This window comes from Cupressus sempervirens, chromosome 3 (assembly GCF_028749045.1).
Source record: "Cupressus sempervirens isolate cs-2001-9-10 chromosome 3, ASM2874904v1, whole genome shotgun sequence".
Lineage (NCBI taxonomy): Eukaryota > Viridiplantae > Streptophyta > Pinopsida > Cupressales > Cupressaceae > Cupressus > Cupressus sempervirens.
Window position 1 is genome coordinate 583185291 of NC_143120.1, and position 22800 is coordinate 583208090.

The following is a 22800-nucleotide window of genomic DNA, read 5'->3' on the forward strand; positions in this document are numbered from 1 at the left end:
TAATATTGCTCCCCTACATGCAAATTCAATATGGTAAAATTACCTTTCAAAGACTCCCATTATTAGTGATATTTGTGCACAATTTTTCGTCATCCAATAAATGTAGAAGGTAGATTAGCAGGCGGCTAAGGACATTATTTACACCACGTGTTCCTCCATATTCTTCCATTGATTTTTATTATTTTTTACTCACGATAATACCGAAAATGTCTGGCAATTACCCATGAATGAATCAGAAAATCAAAATTAGTATAGCATAATTAATTTTTTTAAATCAGACCTTAGAAAGTTTGGGGTACCCCAATTGGTTTTTTCGGCAAAAATTAATAACGAAGGGGCTGAGGGTCCAACAGGAACATTAGCTCCTTGCCTTATATAAGACAAGGACCAGTATAACATTGAAGAGTAAAGTTATTAATATAATTCCATTTTATGTCATGCTCTATTATATTTTCCAATGGCCTATATTTTTATTTCTTCCATTGGGTCTAAATTTTATTTTTTCTCAGCGACTTATAATGTTATTGCTTCATCGGCCATGTGTTAATATCGGCCTTTTTGTTGTGACTCTTGAACATAACTCTCATTTCACCACCTTTCCTCTATCTTGTTCATAACTTCCTTCAAGAGAGCTTATGTAGATATCATGCATGCATTTGAACGGCAAGCTTTCTCTATACCTAGAATTGTATTTGACAATGTTTTCATAGCATCGTTGATTCCTATCTGCAAAAGTATTTATTCTTGCCATCGTTTTCATACCAGTAAATTGCATTCATAGTATCGTTGTTCCTGTTGGCGAGTGCATTAATTCTTGTCACTGTTGCATATCGATAATTTACATTCAGAGTACCATTGATCTTTATCTGCAAGTTGCATCCATACGGTGGTTGTTTTCTATCTGAAATTGCCCCAAATTGGTGATTATTTCTGCTTATCGGTGATCATTATCATACCTGCAATTATTAGAGGCTTGATATTCTACAAATAAGGTGTCGTGCCAGGCATTACCAGTCTCTACCATCAATTGAGGGTGACCAAACCTCTATTGCAAGCCAAGTCATGCATTTCTTTTGCATAGCTCTTTTCTTTATTTCTGTTTAAGCACTGAACTGTAAAACGTAGCATAAATAAATGTTAACGTCATGAATAGAGCTAGATGGACTAGGGTCTGAGTATGGATGTTATAGCTTCATAGAGATTGTTTAAGTACAAGAAAATCAATCTCAATTCTTATGTTGTCTATGATTTCTTTTCTTTTAGAATTTAAAATAAAAGAGGACCATATCAGTACTATGCAGTTCTTATACAAGGGCATAATCCATATGTCTCTAAGATAAGGAGAGGCGCCTTTAGAGAGTTAATGATAAAAGATTATAAAATACCAATGAATCTTAGTTTATTTATCTATTATAAGCCCAAGTTGGGCAGAGAATAAAACTTCTGATTATCAAGCTTGGTAATACAGGGTGCAAGGAATGCAAGTTGGGAAAGAAAACAAGGAACAAATTCAAGAACAAGGAGTATTCTACAACAAAACTTTTGGAGCTAATTCATATGGACCTTTGTGAACCTGCAACGATGAGGACTAAATGGGGAAAGGTATTTCATGATGCTTATTGAGAATTATTCTACAATGACATGGGTTACTTTCTTTAGAGAAAAGTCAGAAGCTGTAGCTAGATTTAAGGTGTTCAATAATATGGGTGAGAATCAAGTAGAAGCTAATATCAAATGTTTAAGGTCTGATAGAGGTGGAGAGTTTAAATCAAATGAAATTGATAGGTTTTGTAAAGAGCATGGTATTAGGAGACAATTGACAGCACCTAGAACTCCACAGCAAAATGGAATTGTTGAAAGGAAGAATGGGACTGTTGTTGAAATGGACAGAACTATGCTGAAAGATAATAACCTGCCTAATATGTATTAGAGATATGTTGTACATACTGTTGTTTATCTTGTTAATAGGGTACAAGTGAGAGTGAATCACACAAAGACACCTTATGAGTTGTGGTTTGGAAGGAGGCCTACCATCAAGTATTTCAAAATCTTTGGAAGCAAGTGCTACATCAAAAGAGATGATGTTTGACGTAAGATCAAATGAAGGGTTGTTTCTAGGATATTCTACAAAGAATGAGGCACACCAAATCTACAAGATGAGGCTAAGTAGATTGTGGAAAGTACAAATGTCAGAGTAATGTATTGCTACAAGATGAGACTAAAGAAGATTGTGGAAAGCACAAATGTCAAAGTAAGTGAAGAACAGAATCAAGTTGCTCGGAAGCCTAGATTTGAAATTGAAGATACCCTCATAGTTGCAAAAGAAGAAGACAAAGAAAAATCAGATGAAGAAGAGAAGAAAACTAAACAAGAACTTAAGGTTCTTGTAATGTATGTGGAAGAGAATCATTCAGAAAATCAGATCATTGGAGACAAAGACATAGGAGTTCAGACAACAAGAGGACTTGTGAAGGGCAAGTGAACAAGCAAATTATTGTTTCTTATCTAAGGTGGAACCAAAGAATTTTGTGGAAGCTAGCAAAGATGATGGATGAACAAAAGCAACAGAAAAGGAAGTAATTTAGAAAAATAAAAGAATCAAACAAAAGGAATTGGTACCTAGACCATTAGTTAAGAATGTGATGGGAAAACAGTGGGTGTTTCGGAACAACCTGAATGACTCACAAGGGACAAGGCAATATTGGTTTGCAAAAGTTACAAGGTAAAGGTGTTGAATTTGAAGAGCCTTTTGCTCTAGTAGCTGGGATGGAAGCAACAAGAATGGTTTTTTGCATTTGTTCCATTAAGAACTATAAGTTGGATGAGATGGATGCTAAGTCCACATTCTTGAATGAAAAATTTGAAGAGGTTTACATTGAAAAATCAATTGGTTTTCAGTTGTCATAAGATCTGGATATAGTTTGCAAACTCAAGAAGGCATTGTATGGACTCAAGTATGCTCGTAGAACTTGGTATGCAAGGTTATATAGGTATTTGTTGCAGTAGAACTTCACAAAAGCTACTGCAGGCAATAATCTTTAATTCAAGGTTGAAGGTGATAAGCTGTTAATATAGTTGCATATGTTGATGATATTAGTGGAGATGATGCTGTTTGCAAAATGTTTGCATAGAAAAAATACAAAAGGGATTTGAGATGTCAATGACTGGTGAGTTGTCTTTCTTTCTTGGTCTTCAAGTTAATCAATTAGAAGATGGTATTTTCATTTCTGAGACCAAGCATTTCAAGGAGACGTCGAAGAAGCTTGGTATGGAGAACTATAAACCAATTGGAAACCCCATGGTTACTGGTTGTTATTTAAGAAAAGATGATGAATCTCCGGATGTGGATCAAAAGCTCTATAGTTCTATGGTTGGTGGACTGTTGTATTTGACTACTTTAAGATTGGATATCATATACGCAGTCCATTTGGTTCCAAGATATTTAGCCAATCCAATGCAATCTCATGCTAAGGCAATAAAAAAGGATATTCATATATAAGAAAGTGACTCCATATTTTTGTTTGTGGTATAAAAGGAATGATGGTTTCTCATTGAAAACTTGCACAATTGTTGATTGGGTCACATGTGTTGATGGTAGAAATATAGATTAATCTCTTAGTTGAGCAAGATGCAAGATTCAGTATTATTGAATACAAAAACGAAATATCTTGCCATAGCATCTTCTTGCACTCAAGGATGTATATGAAGCAAACTCTCCAAGATATCAAGGTGATCTATGATGTGGCAATTCCTATTATGCGTGATCATACAAGTGATATTAACATTTCAAAGAATCTGGTGATACATTCAAGGACTAAACACATTTCTATCTGATATCATTTCTTATGAGAGAAGGTTGCAGAGAAGGAAAACAAATTGAAATATGTGCCTACAAAGAATCAAATTGCAGATATTTTCACCAAGGCACTATTATAGGGTACTTTTGGGTATCTCCAATAAAAGTTGGGGATTATTGACCCTCCTACTTCAAGGTAGATGCATAAGAGTGATGCATCTTTCCACTAGGAGATTCAAAGTCTATCTTTTGTCTCCTAAGTTGATGCGGTGACTTTTCTCAAGGGAAGTAGAAGGTTATGATTTCCTAATCGCAAGAAAGTGTTGCAAAAGAAAGATATGCCTGAAAGGGGGACAGTTGCAGATTACAGCCTGAAAGGGGGAGGATTGCAGATTACAGAGATGTACATATGTGCCTACAAAGAATCAAATTGCAGATATTTTCACCAAAGCACTATTAAAGGATACTTTTGAGTATCTCTAATAGAAGTTGGGGGTTATTGACCCTCCTACTTAAACTAGATGCATAAGAGGGATGCATCTTTCCAGGTGGAGATTCTGAGTCTGTCTTTTGTCTCCTAAGTTGATGTGGTGGCTACTCTAAAGGGGAGTAGTGAAGATTATGATTTCCTAATTGCAAGAAAGTGTTGCAAAAGAGACATATCCATGATAAGTGGAGCATTGAAGATTACAGAGATGTAGCTAAACGGGCAGAGCTATTTGGAGAAGTATTTAGAGGCCTTCAGTGTTGCACCCTTTTTTCTTGATGTCAAAGGAGAAGTTCAGTTTGATGGAAAGCTATAGTTAGAGAGACAGTTTTGTTTGGTGGTACAAGTGTTGCTATCAATGACAAAGGGGGAGAATGTTGGCAATTTGCACTGTGTTGTCATTGATGTCAAACGTTATCGTATTGATGACTGTTACATCCCAATTTTTGACCTAGCTTGAAATATAGTTGTTGAGGTTCGCATGAAGTCAATTGGCAGTTTAGTTTGATATAATCTAACGAAATGGTAAGATAGTTGGTCGTTATGATTTCAAGTGAAGATGACATGTTAGTTGATCATTAATCGCGAATTCATGGAATTATGATGAAAGGTTAACTGTTATGATTATTTATGATCAAATAATTTATAATTTAATTACGAAGAAATTCCTTGCAGGGAGTATGTTGAAGGGGTAGAAGCATTGTCAAAAAAGAATTAGGCAAGGCATCACCATCACTGGACAAACCGGTAAAGGACCTAGCGATTTGAAATAGGATACATCTGTGGAACTGCATGAGTTATTTAAATAAATAATTTAATTAAAATAATTGGGTTAAAAATATAAATGTATATCAAAAGATTTTAATTTATCTTTCATATTTTAAATATGTGCATATAATATAAAATTGATTCGGCATCATTATAATTTAATAATTTAAATAAAATGATGTTTATATGACCTATAAGATTATAAAAATGTTCATAATTTAATAACATTTGAATTATAACTCTATCCTTTCTATTTTAATACTCCTTGCTTTTAGCCAATTTGCACTTGGTCTGGAAATCAATTTAATATTTGGCATTTGGAACTATTTTATAATCTTTTTCCTTTTTAATCGTTTCCTCTTCTCTCCTATGCTTTTAATCGAATTATTATTTGGGGATTTAAGTCGACATTATGATTAGAATTCATAGGGTTCTTGTAACCAAAGGTAGCCGTAGAGACAGGCTTATTCTTATTTATGGATTCCTTGATTGACTATCGGCATTCTTCCTTCTCCTTCAGCATTCATGATCTTTGGCAATCGAATTCAATGCTCACCATTGAGACAGAGCTTACACTGATAACTTTATCTAAATACCTTTATTTCGAATCATTCTTTCCAATTCAAATCGTTTTCCATTTTGCCGTGGGTTTCAGTATAAGTTAGCAGATTCATCCAATTACGCAAGGCTCTTTGCAGATATTCAGGCAGAGTCACGTAAGACTTTTGACACAATCCGTTAACCCTTATTCATTCTCTTATCCTATTAAGTATTGATCATAAATTCACTCCTTTAGCTGACGTTGCTGATCAATGGTTTCCTTAGTAAAAGCATAAGAAATTAAGGCTTGAACTTATGCATTAAGCTTGTCGTATCTCTCTTTAGGTTTGACGTTTTTCCTAGTGAAATAATATGAGAATGATAGATAAAGTCTGTTGATTTCCTTTGTATCGATTTATGCATATAAAGCTTGCCGTCTTTCCTTATACATAACCCCAGCATAGTAGTTTTTATGTAAACTATATATATATATATATTAGTGTTGTGGCAGAGAATATATTGTGAGCATTCAAGATGGATCGTGAGTGCATTAAGTTGTTCATTTCTAGTTTGCAAGCTGAATATATTATGAGTTCATTTACTGTATCTGTGTGTTGTATTTAAACTCTCTGATCATATACGATTATTGTGTATTGGGGATTTGTTTTCAAGGACATAGATTTTGTAATTGGTTTGAAGATATAAGCGTAGGAGACAAGTAAGAATGTTGCCGAACCTAGAATGGCCAGTCGTGTTTCTTTTTAATGCAAACTGTTGAATCAAGAATGTTCAATGTGTCTCTTTTTCATTGATATAATTGCAGACTTAATTGTGGTGGACAGTAATAGGTATATAATACCCCTATCCTACATTGTGTTACAACTCATGCTATCACAATTTTTTTGAGCAAATCTAAAATATTATTAACACCTAGGAATTCACCAGCAGAGAAAGGTGGAGTTAGTCTGCTAGAACGCGGAAAAGAAATCTAGTTATGATTAAATTAAATAATTTAACATTCAATCTTTAAAGAACATAATCATGTACTCACAGATTGTGAAATGCTGGATGCATGTATAATTGACTGAACCAGTTGTTCTGAGAATTCCTATTCCCTGGGATCCACCCGGCTGTGTAGCCAAGAAAAAGGGTGACGAGGTGAAAGAGAGGAACTCCGTAACAATATGAATCAGTATCAGTTATGTCATTTTAATATTTATCATTTAATATGAATTAATTAATAGCTCATGCACATTCCTGTTATTGTGATCTCCTGCTGTCAAGTTGTATGGTAAGTTTATTACCAGAAAGCCCAGTGGATGGCACGATGACCCCTGTCTATTCTAGGTAGGGAGGGTCTTTCTCGATAGAGATAGTGTGGGGGCAAGTTGTGGTCCGAGGTTGGGTGGTTAAGCCCTTGACAATGTTTCACCCCTCCCCAAGATGTCTAACGTACGTCAAATAGAGATAAGCCATGCATTTAATTGTATATCAAAAATAGGTAATATTACTTTTATTTATGAGGTAAGATTAAATTGAGTTATTTCATTGTTGCTGATATTTTACACCTAGATAAAAGAGATAGAATCATGGATTGCTTTTCATTTATATGAATATCGAATATAAGCAAATTTCTAATTTTGAGATACTGTCACAGTTAAGTAATCGGAGGAAAAGGAATCTGAAGCCCTAATTGAATGAGAGATGACTCGAACCCTAAATGATACAATGGTATCGAAAACCCTAATTGAATCCGTGGTATTGGAAGCCCTAATTAAATCCGTGGTATTGGAAGCCCTAATTAAATCCGTGGTATTGGAAGCCCTAGTTGAATCCGTGGTAGCGGAAGCCCTAAGTGAGATAGCGGTATCAGATGCCCTAAATGAACCAAAGGTAAACAATGCCCTAATTGGTACAGTGGTATGTGATGCCTAATTTTAAATATAGTGGTATTTAATTGTAATCATCATTTGATTTTGAGATAGCGGTTTTTAGTTGATTGTCATCATGTGAAATTGTTATAGTATATTTGTGGACTAACCAGGGTGGTTGCAAAAGCATCCCTAGCTGTTTTCAATCTCAATTTTACGAGGTATGTAGTTTTCTTTTCCTGTAATAATTTCATTTAATGGTACTTTAAGTTTTTAAGATAAGAATTTTTTGTCTAACTGATTTTAACAGTAAATCTTAATCACATGAACATGAAATGATATAACTGTCTTCCTATGAAATGAAGTAATATCTGTATTCTTTGTGTATGTTAGATGTTAATTTAGACCCGGAAAATCTGGATGTTACAATGACAAACAAGAACCAAAGAGGATGTTATCAGTTTTGTTTGTCATTGGTGTTGACATCAATAACAAAGGGGAAGATTGTTAACAAAATGAGTTTAGTGTTGTCATTGATGTCAACCTATTGTGTGCATTCATGTCAACCTGATGGAGGGGTTAGCTATCTAACACATAGAGGTCCAAAACTGAGAGTTCAAATGTTTTGATGAATGGGGATGATATTTAATGAGTATGTGATGCTTTTAGAAGATGACAGCATGGGAAGCTTAAATATGTAGGAAGGAGTACTTTAAGAGCTTATGGGAGAATGTTCCACATTTCTCCGCATTTGAAGATTATGACTTTTGGTTCTAGATGCAATGTCTATGAATGTTGCACTATTATGTTTACAAGTCCAGAACATTTGAGTTGATATAGTTGTGAGTTGCAGTTTGCTAACAGTGAGGCTATATCTCAAGACTGGTTGGTAGAATGCTCTACAATTTTGTTTCTGGGAATGCAACTTGATGGGCATCTTTATAAGGTTTCTACAGTGTTCCAGTCCAAAATTCATGTATTGGTTTGCTCTACAAGTGAAGTTGTGTTATTCTGTAGTTCAGCACTATTGTCTTTGTTGGTCCCTGGCTGACTCAGTTGATTGCCTTGATTAGATTATGTTCTTCTGGAAAGTTTATGCATTGGAGGTTGAGTTGAGAGGGTGGTATCGGTCTTACCATGGCATGTGAAGATCTGCATTATGTGCATTGGAGGATGTTTTTGGGCCAACTGGTTATCATGTTTTATTGTTTATTTACACATTACATTTAATGTCGACTTTGGAGGATGTCGGGTTGTGTGGCTCATTGTTATCAACTTGAGAAGACGTCTTGTGATGTATTTGTGTCCCCTTTATCTCCCAGAGAGGACCACATTTAGCATGGCTGTTTATGGTGGCTCACTTGGTGTAAATAATGTTTATATACTATGGTCGACCTGGTTGAGAGTTTTGGTGATTATGTTGATATATATAGACGTGTGGAAATTTGAGTTGGAATGTGGATTGAAAATGAATGATTGGAAGCAACAGAGAGAACAAAAGTGCAAATATCAGTTTATGAGGCACTTTTCTGATAATATCTTTCAGTATGACAGAGTGTTGAGTCAATAAATTGCACGTTGTGTTTGCCATGAAGGTTGTCGGTCAATGTGGTTGTTCAAGAGCAGGTTCATGGTTAGATCTTATTTATTTCAATTTATTGTATTGTTGTGCCTGCACCTTGGAATTCCTGGTTCAATTCTCTCAAAAGTCTGGTTCTTGTCAAATTTTGTCAAAAGTCTGCAGCATAGACTGAATTTCACTGGAAATTCTCTTAAAGTAACCCTGGCAGAATTCAGACAACTTTTGGATGACTTTGGTTTCCAGCAAAGGAATCCAGACAGAATTTCAGAGAATTTTGAGGTAATTTGGTCAAAAAACACCTTTTGTTGACATTTTTCAAACAAACAAAAAAAATTGCCAAATTAGACTCAGATTATCCACCTCTAAATTGTTGCTCTCTTTCATGAAGATGCATCTCTTCCTTTCACACCATATATTCCATACAATTATAGCTGGTGCAACATTTCAAAAGGCTTCAAAGAAAGATTCTCCAAACATTTTGGGCCATGAATCAAAAGTATTTTTCCAGTTTGAATGTTGAGGAAATTTACAATAAGTTTCCTTAGAAGACACTTCCAGCAGTCTTGAGCAAAACTATAGTGTAGTAGCAACAATATGTTCTCTTCATGCATTCTTCTTTTAACTACAGTTAAGTAGCAAATCATTTGTTCTCTTGATTAGACTATAATTACTAATCATATTTATTTTGAAATAAATGCTACTTGAGAAGAAGAATAAGGATGTATAATGTGCCGCGCATCTATCATGGAATAAATGTAATACAGCATAATTCATGCATATAGTCTAACATGCATAGAAAACAATGAATTATACAAAATCTGACAAGATCTTTACTGTGGATAATATTGGATCCAAAGCCTGCCTTCTTGGCTTCATCCAGTCTGATCCAAAGCTGCTTTGTTTGAATCATCCAGTCTGATAATTAAAGTGTGAAGCATACAATATGGCAATAATCACAACCTTGGCCTCATTTGATCAATGATGGTTGATTAATAACGTCCACATTATTTATTATGAACTGAAACATTGATATGGTGGTGTATTTTGGCATTTTGTTACGTCATTTGGACTAAAATGTTAATATATATGGTGGCGTATTTTGCTATATTGTTTTAATATTAGCCTGGCGGTATATGAACTTATCTGCTGCTGTACATATATAAACATATATTCTTGTATGGACGAACTCAAAATGAATCCAAACCCAACAAAAAAAATTGAACAAAATTCAAACCCAAATCAGTACCCGAATCGAAACCTGCAACTTAGTTAATTTGCATAAATAGATTGTCACAAACACAAGGTCTAAAGATCAAACTGCACATTGTACACCAAGTTGTAATTTGTGAATCAACATCTACTATCAGATGTAGTTAACATTATGTGGATTTAACCTTAATAGCTACAACAAAGCTGCTTCACTAAACTGAGCCAACAAAAAAAATGTTCAAAGTACAATTTCCAAGATTAATGATTTCTATGATGAAACTTGATGGACATAGATTCACGCAAACATTAATAGCATTTCAGGTTTTTGAAATATGAGAATAATCTTAAGAGGCTATTTTAGGTTTATACACTGCATATACATCTCATGTCTAATATTAAATACGATTTAGGCTCTAAAGAATAAATATTGAATGCAAGAAAAATCTATCTTCCTACCAACAAGCCATCTAGATAAATACAGAAGAAACCTAAATGTGTGCACTTCACTGCTTGTCCTACATGAACTTTAATTTTCATGTATCATTTCACTTGTGAAAAAAAATCTCCAAAAAGAAGCAATTTCTATGCCAATCCTAGAAAATAGTGTTTCCATTTCATGGTTAACATTCCTAGGTGTCAAAAGAATTTTTTACATGACCATGTGCTCTGTGGATATTTGTATTTGGATATGTGCACTCTGATATTGTTTAGTCAATGTATTAGCTTTTCAGTCGTAAGATCTATTTTGGAACCAGCACTTACATCCCTGAATTTAGAACTACTACCAGATTAAAAACTAATTTAAAAATACAAAATGTTCTCCTAAGATTGATGAAAAGCACTAGAGACCAACTTGCAGCCACGTCTCAGGAAAATTTAAGCATCTTATAGTGCACAAGGATTGAATTTTCTCTAAGAAAATTAAAGTTAAAGAGATCACATGTTATCATCTACAGCATTTTGTTAGAATCTATGTTCCACCAAATTTCTGGGACGCAGGAACAGGGGACAGAGAGACACATTTCAGAGACAGGATTTTTTTGGGCCATTATTGGGGATGGCAGAAGACAGCAAAGAGGACAGCTATATATATAATTTCAGATATTCAGATGATAAATCATAGCATATGTAAAGTTGCAAATGTAATCACATTGACATATACATTAATATTTATAGAATCAAAAGTAAAATACAGCAATAGAGTTCACAAGAGAGTCTAACAAATTAATACTAATACTTAATTGCTTCCATGCAAGTGAAAAATAGTAATAGTGCGCACACCAAATGCCCAAAGACTACAAGGTTCCACTGTTGAAGTTTGTGGCTGCAGAGAGATATCTGCATACCTGTATAGTTGCTCATATTTGAAATTGTTAACCACTATAGTGTTGATCCTTCATATGCTCATGTGCAAAAATGTGTGATGCCTTTCCAAGAGACTTATCTAATTGTAATTATCAAGCTACAGCAATATTGCATCACCGTGTCTGTTGAGATCATCTATGATGATCGGCTCCTTCATATGTTCTGTATCGGCTTCTTTATCATAATCGCAGATTGCTCCTGAGCCACAGAAATGCAAAGATGGAACAGCTCGGTTCTTTTCTACTGCCAGTGGCAGTCCTCTTTCACACGTCTAGCTTCCTTCATTTTGTATCCATTATTAGTTCTCTTGTGACATTGCCATTATAGTTATTATGGAGCCATTTATCCATGTGGAGGATGCCATTGGTGATGACAGTGATTAAATACTTTGTGGCATCAAATAATATGTATGGCATTTTGTAGTTACTGCCATCAATTCAAGCTTTCAGTGAGGGAAGAGGAAAAGACTTCAGTTTTCATAATCTTTTGATATTCCTATGTTATAGAAGATTCTCTAGTACAGTATGGATTTGGGTCTTGAAGGTGATTAGTCTGGCAATTTTCTTTTAGAGCAGAGAAAGCTATTATTCAAGTTTGGTTCTGCAGATATTCGTTGTGGAGATTATTCTCTGTTAATAAGGCATTCTGTGTGTATGATTGTTAACAATCTCAAAGAAGGACTGATTTTTCTACTCAAGCTTGTGGGCTTTGTATTTAGACTACATGATTATTCAATGAAGAATAAATTTTGCATGTGGCTGGATTTTTCTCCTCGGGTCAAAGGGTTTCCCCAAGATAAAATTCTTGTGTTTTTCTGTTCTTGTTTTAAGATTTCTGCTAGTTGTTTTCCTATGCATTTCTGGTTCTAAAATTTAACATGGTATTAGAGTGGGTCTAAGGAAAAGATCCAGAACTAAAACCATTTTAAGCTTTGAAATGTTTTTTTTCATTGTTTTCTTTCAGATTTCAACAATGGTGAATAGACACAAAGTTGAAGACATTCTGGATGGCCCATCCAATTTTACTTAATGGAAATTCACTTGAAGAATATGATCTTCTCAACTATGTGAAGTCTGATGTAGTTGAACCTTCTGATGACATTGAGACAGCTCAATGGAGGAAGAATACTATAATGGAAAGGAAAATATTGATTCATTCTTTTAAGGATCAGCTTGTGCCTATTATGACCAAGTTGAACTCAGCTAAACAGATGTTCAAAGCTTGTATTAATTCAACAATACTGGCAGAGCTCTGGCCTTGAGACATCAACTCCTTCATATAAAAATGGATAAAAGAGAATCAGTAGTCTGCTTCTTCATGAAGATTATAGAATTGAAAGATCAGCTTTGCGCTATTAGAGATTCAATTGAAGATAAAGTTCTGGTTATGTTGGCAATAAATGGTCTCCCTCATTCTTGGGAGTCTTCTTTTCAGGGTATTTGTGGAAGAGATGAATTACCCAAGTTTGATTGTTTAAGAGTTGATTGCATTCAAGAGGTGCAGAATAGAAGCAAGTGGAAATGGATGAAAATCTCATCATGAGAAGATCATGCCCTTGCTACCCAAACATCTAAAAGGAAAGGAGGGAAAGGAAATCTCAACAGATATAGACATAGGAATTCAAATTCAGCTTCTGAACCTTAAAAGAAGAAGAAGAAGAAGGATATCTCTAGGATTCAATGTTTCAGATGTGACAAGTATGGTCACTTTGCCAAGGATTGTTCAACACGACCAAAGCATCAAATTGTTGTTACACGTTGATAATGCTTCACCTCATAGAATCTAGTGACAATTCCGGGGGATTTTTATTTATCTCAGCCCTTTCAAGCAATGTTCCAACTGATAGTAATACTTGGTTAATTGATAGTGAAGCTACTTGTCATATTACTGGATACTGAGAGCATCTTCCTAACTTGGTAGAAAAGGATACTCATTTGCAAGTTAGTCTTGGTGATGATGCTTGTTATTAGCAATAAGTGCCAGAACTACTTCTTTTCATCTAGATTCAGGTATCCCTCTTCATTTGAGTAATGTATTGTTTGCTCCAGAATCAAGATAAATCTGATTTCAATTTTAGTACTCAAAGATAAAGGATATCAATTTTAGTACTCCAGAATAAAAACACTAGCATTAAAACAACTTGTGAGATTCGCGTTTGTCACGAAAGTCTATATAGACTTTCTGCTTGTCCTATTCAAGCCTTAGCACATGATTCCATGAGTACAAGTACACTGCGGCATAGAAGATTTTCTCAATTAAATTTCAGAACTCTTTCCTCCACGGAGAAGTTGGTTGTCGGTCTTCCAAAGCTCACTCAAGAACATAATGGTATCTACAATGGCTGTTCTCTAGGTAAGAATGTTAAAAATCCTTTCACAATAGTGAAAGTAGAGAAAAATAAATTTTAGAGCTAATTCAGTCTGAGTTATGTGGACCTATGTTTGTTGATTCCATAAGTGGTTTTTGCTCCTATCTGATGTTTATCGATGACTTTTCACATTAGAACTGGATTTATTTCTTGAAATCTGAGTATGATAAAGTGTTGTCCAGATTTAAGGAGTTCAAAGCTCAAGTTTGAGAATATGTCTGAAATAAGGATTCAAGTTTTAAAATCAGACAATTGGGGGGAATATACTTCTAGTGTCTTTCAAAATTTCTGTATTGAAGCAGGGATTAAGAGGGAGTTTTGTGTTCCATGTAATCCACAACAAAATGGAGTTGTAGAGAGAAAGAACAGATCCATTGTTGAGGCAGTGACGGCCATTATTCGTGATCAAAATTTGCAAAACTTTCTTTGGGCAGAACCTCGCAGAACAGCTGTTTATGTTTAGAATCATAGTCTACATCAAATTTTGGACAATAACTCCTAAAGAAGCACCCATAGGTATCATACTACCATTTAGTCATTTCAGAAATTTTGGTGCCCTAAAGGTAAAAGGTCTAAGTTAGAACCTTCAAGCAAGAAGGGAAATTTTGTTGTTTACAAGTGAGTCTTCTAAAGCCTACAGGATCTATATTCCAAGACAAAAACAGATTCAAATCAGCAGAAATGTTTCATTCAAAGAAGATCTAGCTTTCAAAAGATCTAAAGGAGCTCCCATGGAAACTGATATGGAAGATATGGAGACTTCTCAAGTTATGGCTATTGATGGCCCTGATTCCCCTTCTGAGATTCAAATGGAGATTGCTGATTTAGAAGAATCAATTGATCCAGTTGATCCAACAGAACCCACCAATGGACAAAGTAATGTTTTTTTAGACACGAAGAGACCTTTGTGGGATAGAAATACATTGCAAGAGGCTGAAAAATATGCAGCCCCTTGTGGCACTTCCAAAGAAAGTAAGAGACCACATAAGTTTTCAGGTTATGTTAATTTAATGAGTCATATTATTGAATCCAAGCCTTCGAGTTTAGAGGAGGCATCAAATCAGCAAGTATGGAGAGATGCTATGACCAAAGAATACCAATCTATCATCAAGAATGATGTTTGGGATATTGTTCCTAGGCCTAAAGAACAATCAGTTGTTTCTTCTAAGTGGGTGTTCAAAATTAAGCATATGGCTGATGGGAGTGTTGAAAAGTATAAAGCAAGATTAAGATTTGTAGCAAGAGGTTTCTCCCAAAAGGAAGGTATAGATTATGAGGAGATGATGCAGCCAAGGATAGAGGGTCCTCAAAGGAGATGTCCAACCCTGCAGCAAGAACATGCAACAGCAGAAATGCCCAAACAAACTAACAAGCAATGAACAAAATTAGAAGTCTCGTCATTGAATTATCATCAAGTTGTCCTGCAAAAGCAAAAGCAGATCTTACATCACCATTGTCAATATACAACTATTAAAGGTTTGCAGTTGATCATCCCTCAAACTTTGAAAACTACAAATAGACCAAAGTTATCCCAATTGCTTCTCAGGTATCTTCTATATTCTAATCATGTAGCATACTTGCCTCTTCCTTCACTAGCTAACACTACTTAAAACTAGAACCACTACCCTATATATATACATGATTGCCAACCACAAGTCGTCTTATCTGATCATTAATTTTGAACACAAAGGAAACGTATTACAAAAGGATAGGTCAAGACCCAAATTATAAGAACATCCTCGAATGAATACATCATGTCATGCAGACATACAAGAGGATCAATGAAATGTATTACAACATAGGACAATTACACATCGCATGTCGTGAATCCTCATCGCAACTCGCAACTCACCACCCTGGCCATTAGAACAGGAAAGCTAGTATAGGACCAAACCAATCTTAAGATAACTTCATCTAGAAATATTGGAACACTGTGCAAAGCTAGACAAAGGATCTCCATGACACCTAGGCCGCGCCATAAGGATTGCATAAGAAATTGTGCCAACTGGATTGATTGCAAGCTAAAACAACAGGAAAACTTTCCAAATAAATAGTAAACAGACAAACTGAAAGGAAATATTTTTGGGTGATAAAAAATTGCCAATGACCCAAAGATGCTCCTATATCAAACACCCCAGGTGAATAGAAGATGTTCCAAGAAAGGAATTTATGAAGATCTGACAGGATTCGAAGAGTAGATTGCATGCTCATTCTTCACCCACTTGTCTTCTCTGTCAAAAAAACAGCGGATGCTCTGATTTTGCACATGAGCACTCCTACTATTTTTGATACAAGTGTTCAACAAATCTCAAGTAGAATAGCTTCCACTAGATACTCATTGCTACTGCTGCCACAACCATTGTTCAAATCAAACTTGCTAACCCACTTATGTCTACCTCCATCATCATTGCAACTGTCAATCAATGTCTATTTCATTTTTTGTTGTTTGACTCCACCTCTGAAATTATTCAGCACGTCAACCTTCAATCCACTCTCAAAATTTTGTTTCTCATCTAATACCACTATACCTCCTCCAATAACCTGTTGTGACATCAATATCCAGTTGTCACCATTCTTCAACTTCACCAGTGCATGTTTATCTAACAAATCCCTCGGCACTGTAGAACCTCACAAACCTTTTCAACCACCTATTTAGATCCATTTATTAGAATTAGGAAATAATGATGGGGTGGAATCAATATTCCACAACCTTTTTCCCAACTATGGATATCTTTAACAATCTTTAAACATGCATATGTAATCAAACTGAAAAGTAAATATAACAGGAACACAATACAACTCATAACACCATTATTTGTTAACTAGGGAAACCTTGGCCAAGGGAAAACCCCAATGGGAATAGTACCCACAAAATGATCCACCAATCAAAAGTATCTTGTGAAATATTTTGACCCTATTAGTAGTTTATTACATCCATATAGTGTATATGTTGTTAGAGGACTAAGCCTTGTTAGATGCCCCAACCCTGTTAGGAGTTGGTATTACAATTACAAATCTAGCAAGCTGAGCCCACTGCTCAAACATGCATATACAATTATATATTTTGTACACAAAAGGTATAGATACAAAAACCTCTTGACAGTGCTAATATCTTCAAGATCTAATTTGTCCTTTGTAGCTCTCTTCACAAAACTTTGCACATACTGCCTTTGCTCTATTCTAACACAAAGTTTGCATTATACAATTATCATAATACAATGACATAGTCGTCACACAACTTCACATCCAAAACTCTTTCATTTATACCTAATTGTTTTGTCCTGTCGGCCTTCAAGTCTTTGCACGTGTCCCAAAACATAAAATCACTTCATGCTAAGTTAGGGTTAACCTCTAGGATGTCGTCTCATAATAGTTAAGTAATTATTTTGGTAAACCAAAATAATTCCTTAGCACAATTTACCAATTCCTTCCCTCTGTTATGTTATGCTTGTACATAACTGCAACTAGTAAAAGTCTAATAACTCTGTCCATACAACTCATTATGACTTGCGCTCTAAGATACAGATCATTGTAATATCCCCAAATGGATATTCTACTATTTTTTCTCATAAACAAATCTCAAAATATAATAGATAACTCATGCAAACCCAACCAACAATGTAAACCAGCAAATGAACCGATAGTGCTCATTAAAATATTCAGTTTTAACACATCAGATTTGCTATTGTATTATAAATCAGCAATACAACAACATGCATATAGGGAATCTTACAAACAACAATAACAATCAGATTGGAAAAATATAAAAGAACCTGTAAACCAGCATAACTCTGACTTGAATCCACTGCAGTGATGAACCAAGACTACGTCCAATCCACCAACAATGGCCTGAAGGTTTGCGTCCTCGATGGAAGATGTACTCTCCCAATGTTTCTCCAAGAGAAACCCAAATTCTCCAAACAAACAATAATCAAAGCGTAGCTGAAAGTGAACGAGACTCCCTCTTTTAATGCTCGATGGTGACTCCTCAACTACCTTATGTCTTTCGTCTTATTCCCCTTGTCGCCTTTTCCCCTTCTTTAATTCGAAGAGACTTTTTAAATAGTTTTAAGTAAACTCCAAAGTCACTTTTTAATTGTTTTATAACTTGGACGTGTAATTTTCTAATATCCCCAAAAAGGGGCATTACAATCTTTCCTCCTCAAGATTGCTTGCCCTCAAGCAATTATGAGTCCACAAACTAATACCAAGGTCCCATGTCTATCTGGTAACTCTAAAGTCATGACGGGCCATGTTGTAGTACCCAAAGTGGAAATGCAACCCGTCTATCACTATGATCCCAGGATCCCAAGTCAATCTCTGAAGTGTTGTTGCATCTGTAGGTTGTGCAACTCCGATCATGAATCTCAAACTCGGTAGTATCACAATATAACCCACAAAATGAAAAATGCGCAACCTATTGTCACCTAGATCCCAAACCAACTTGTCAACTCAATCTTGGGAGTAGAAATAGGTCTCTATCACCTGTCATCATCCTGAATCAGCCAACTGAACAGGAAGGTCACCCCTCCAAAACCAGAAACATCTCCAATATGTAGGAAATCCAACTCATATGACCCCCCCACACTGGAACTATAATATAAAATAGGAATAGAAACCATCTAATGAGATGTGACTGTCATGTTGAGAGGCTAGAAATGATGTCTCCTTTGCTAAAAGGGAGTGTTGAAGTTTGTAGCTGCAGAGAGATATATAATTGTTCCTAGTTGAAGTTGTTATTTACAGCAATGTTGATCCTTCAGATGCTCATGTGTGGAAATGTCTGATGCCTTTTGAAAAGACTAATCTAATTGTAATTGTCAAGCTGCAGCAATATTGCGTCACCGTGTCTGTTGAGATCGACTACTTTGTATGTTTTGCATAGGCTTCTTTATCATAACCGGAGATCATTTGTGTGCTATGGGAATGCACAGATGGAACAGCTTGGTTCTTTTCTACTGTTGGTGGCGGTCCTCTTTCACACGTGTACCTTCTTCATTTTGTATCCACTATTGGTTCTCTTGTGATGTGGCTGATATAGTTATTATGGAGCCATTTATCCATGTGGAGGATCACATCAGTGATGATGCCTATTACTTTGTGGCATCAAAATAATACGTAACGGCATTTTGTAGTTACTGCTGTCAGTTCAAGCTTTTAGTGAGGGAAGCGGAAAAGACTTCAATTTTCAAGGTCTTCTGACATTCCCATGTTATAACCGATTCTCTAGTCTAGTATGGTTTCAGTTATTGAAGGCGATTATTCTGGTGATTTTCTTCTAGAGCAGAGAAAACTATTATTCAAATTTGGTTCTGTAGATATTCTGTATGGAGATCATTCTCTGTTATTAAGGCATTATATGAGTGTGATTGTTAAGCATTAACAATCTCAGAGAAGAATTGATTTTCTAGTCAAGCTTGTGGGCTTCGTATTCAGACTACATGATTATTCCATAAAAAATAATTTTTTGTGTATGTGGGTTTTTCCCCTCAGTTTGGAGGGTTTTCCCAGGATAAAATTCTTGTCTTTTTCTTTTCTTGTTTTAAGATTTCTGATAGTTGTTTTTCTATGCATTTCTGGGTCTAAAATTTAATATGCACTACAGATATCAAAAATTGTGAAACATAGTGATGAAAAGAAACGTTTGACAATCATTGATACTTCATCATTGACCAATGAAATTATGATAGTGATAAAATTAGTTTTCTAAGTTCTCGATTTTGGTCTCCACTCTCAGACCCCCTCATTGTAATCAAATTTCTCGTGACAAAAGATCCCAATAAATAGTTGGGATTTGGAAGTAGTGGCCCTAATGGGTTTAAGGGGCAGCAATAATAAGTTGCACATTTTGTTCCCCCACAGACTGGAAGTAGGGGTTTGGAGATAAAAAAATTGATAATTGAAATGATGAAGCACAAATTAGAGAAGTGGATGGCTGGCCGTCCCCAAGAAGTTTGAGGATGTTTCAAACGTTCAGTGTGGCCGGGATAGCCACTCGACCCCTTTGCATTTCCAGGATATCCCATCTGCAATTTATTTCGGGGATGTTGGGGAAACGTCACAAGGCGTCCCCCATCCCTAAGACATATCAGGAAGGGGATGGGAGCCAAAACCCCAAGGAATGTGTCCCCATGTAGCCCAGCTTAGAATGCAAGCAGGCGTCTATACAGAAGAATTAGAAATGACTAACCAAAACTTGAAACTTTACTTTGGTTAAAAGCTTGCTTTTTACTTTTAGAAGAGGCAGGGCAAATCCTCTTGTTGGGTATACAAATGGACTGCAGGGCTGTAAATATTTGCAAAGTTAAGGTGATTCGCCCAGTGATTAGGTCTAATCACTAAGCTACTCAAGTCATCTGGTCTCCAGCGATAGTATCCCCTCTTCGGGTGAATTTATCTGTAGCCGACCACTATAGTTAGTAACTTAATGAATGTTGGTTACTGATTAACCCCTGAGCTCACCTGCTTAAAGCTCTTCTATTTATTTATTATTAAATCTTTGTTCTGACGTCTAAGAAAGTTTTGAATTCAATTTCACATAGCTAATGCGCATTTAAAGACGAATAAGAACACTCGACAAAAATGGTGTCTACCATTTGTCATGATCCTTGTCACGACATTTTCTTGCTCTTACAAGAAACATGGCAACCTCCATTACAAAACAGTAACGAACGAGAAAAAATTTGTAGTCAAATATTTCTAATGTCTAACAAACGACAGACGTAGGTCAATGGCACTGCAGGGCATTCAAGAAGTAAGTAGAAAGAAAAGAAAACCAATTCGACTTTTCAAAAAGAAAAGAGGGAAGGAGACGGAATTTTCCTGCTTTTGATGCGTTATCGATGTTTCTATCAATCTTCCCACCATGGCATGCATACCATTAACCAGACACAACACAGGCCATGAGGATCTGGTGAGAAATATACTAAGTGAATTAAACATGAGTTGAAAGACAGCAGGTATTACAAATGACCGTGGCGTTGAAAGTGTTCATCAAAGGTGCCGAACTACTCCAAAAAGTCCCCATCTTGAATGATTAAGAAGTGTGGCTTTTACATTCCCATTGCTCTCTTTTTGCATTTAAAAGGAAACCAGCCAAAATATAGTAGTGGCTTAGTAGAATTCGAAAAAAAAGAAAAAAAAGCAGAACTGATGGGGAGCAGATATAATAAGTGGTCACAGCACTGAAAAGCAGATGAGACGGTTACACAACTTGCAAACTTACCTTGGCCTGGAGAATGTGAGGAGGATCAAACAGCTCAGACATTCCCACATTACCAATATCCTCCCTGTATGACAGCTTTTCTGCATATCCCAAAGACATGATGAATGCCTCGGCTCGGCTGCCAAACAACTTTCATAAAACCGATCTTTTCTCCGGCTCTACGTCTATATGAGCTACTGCTCTGAGTTTTGATATGTATTGCATGTAGATATCACCTGATGGTGCCATGAGAAGGGTACAATGATTTATTTGGTGGCATTTCCCGTTTCACTTTTTGGTTCGAAACATTTGATGGCATTCCTTAAGTTCTCTAGGTTGATTGAAGTTTGTAGTCAACAAATTACAATGTTAAGTTGAATTTTTAGATGACGAATAAATATATATAACTATATACCTTCCAAGATTATTCACTGATCATTAATGATTTTTTTTTTAAATATTGTTAGGAAGAAAGTGCATATAGCCCTTTCTTTCATAATTTCATTTGTATTATGGAAAATGTGTAATTGATTTGATCTTATTTTCATATATTTTTTAGGATTACTTTCAATATAGTTTATCTTTATACTCTGTTAAATCTTGGGTTGTTGAAGAAATTTTATTTAGATCTATGATAAGAGAGCAAGAATGTTCTTAATTATTAAAGAGTAAGAATGACATGTTCCAAGTTAAAAGGGCAATATGATCCTTTGGTGGAATGAAGTTCTTATGGAAGGCCTCAAATTGGTCATGAAAGAATAACCCATTATAATTATATGAGAACCAAACTAAATGAGAAATCCTCGCCAAGAGATTATCAATAAAACTACTAAAGCATGTTGTCAAGATAATTAGTAACTATTAGTTATTGTCGAGGGGTGGACAATTGGTTGATAGTTGTCAATAATTCGACTACTAACACATGGTATTGTACTTATCTCTGAGAGATATTATCATGTTATTATGTTGTTGTGTTAGTGTAGTAATATTATTATAGTTGTTATGGAGATATATTATGTACCGTCTTAAAATGGAAGCACTTATTTTGAAACCTTCTAGCCCTGTTTAGTGTGGTTTTGGTCTCTTTTCATTCTTCCAATCTTGCTCAAATGTCTAAGTCGTGGCCAATTTATATGCATGGCCTCATAAGTGGACATTTAATACCTTCTTGGTCATGTCTTTTGGTGAAATCATTTATTTGTGATTCTTTTTGCACGACCCTCAAGACCTCAAAATTGTGAACCCCAAGATACCCTCAAGTATAGGTCAAACTAGGTTGATGTATACCTAATATAGATTGACCTATACCTGAGACCAAATTAAATTTGGATCTCGTGTCCTTTTGGGTTCCTCAATTATTTTCTCTAATATTTTGGTTAACTCGCTTTGTTTTCAATCCTAAAAACTAGTATTTATGGAAGCTTGGGAATTTCATTTTGACATCATTATATTGTCATGCCCAAAATACGAGGGCAAAAACATTTTTTTTAAGTAATAATAATAAGGTTCACTAAGTTTTAAGAGTTTGATTCGCAAGTGCAAGAATAGGTTTACTACATTTCATCTTAAGTTTATAATCATGAGAAGGAATAAATCGTTAAAGTTAAACT

At 35.4% G+C, this 22800-nt stretch overlaps 1 protein-coding gene across 1 annotated transcript in view; it reads right to left on the reverse strand.

Annotated features, from left to right (window-relative positions):
• SRT1 (sirtuin 1) overlaps nt 1-21467 on the reverse strand; it is a 159683-nt gene extending 138216 nt beyond the window's left edge. The window contains exon 1 of the mRNA XM_089821024.1: nt 21212-21467. Coding sequence (XP_089677150.1) covers nt 21212-21310 — 99 coding nt within the window. The 5' untranslated portion in view covers nt 21311-21467. The remainder of the gene's footprint in view (nt 1-21211) is intronic.
• Between the last annotated feature and the right edge of the window lie 1333 nt (nt 21468-22800).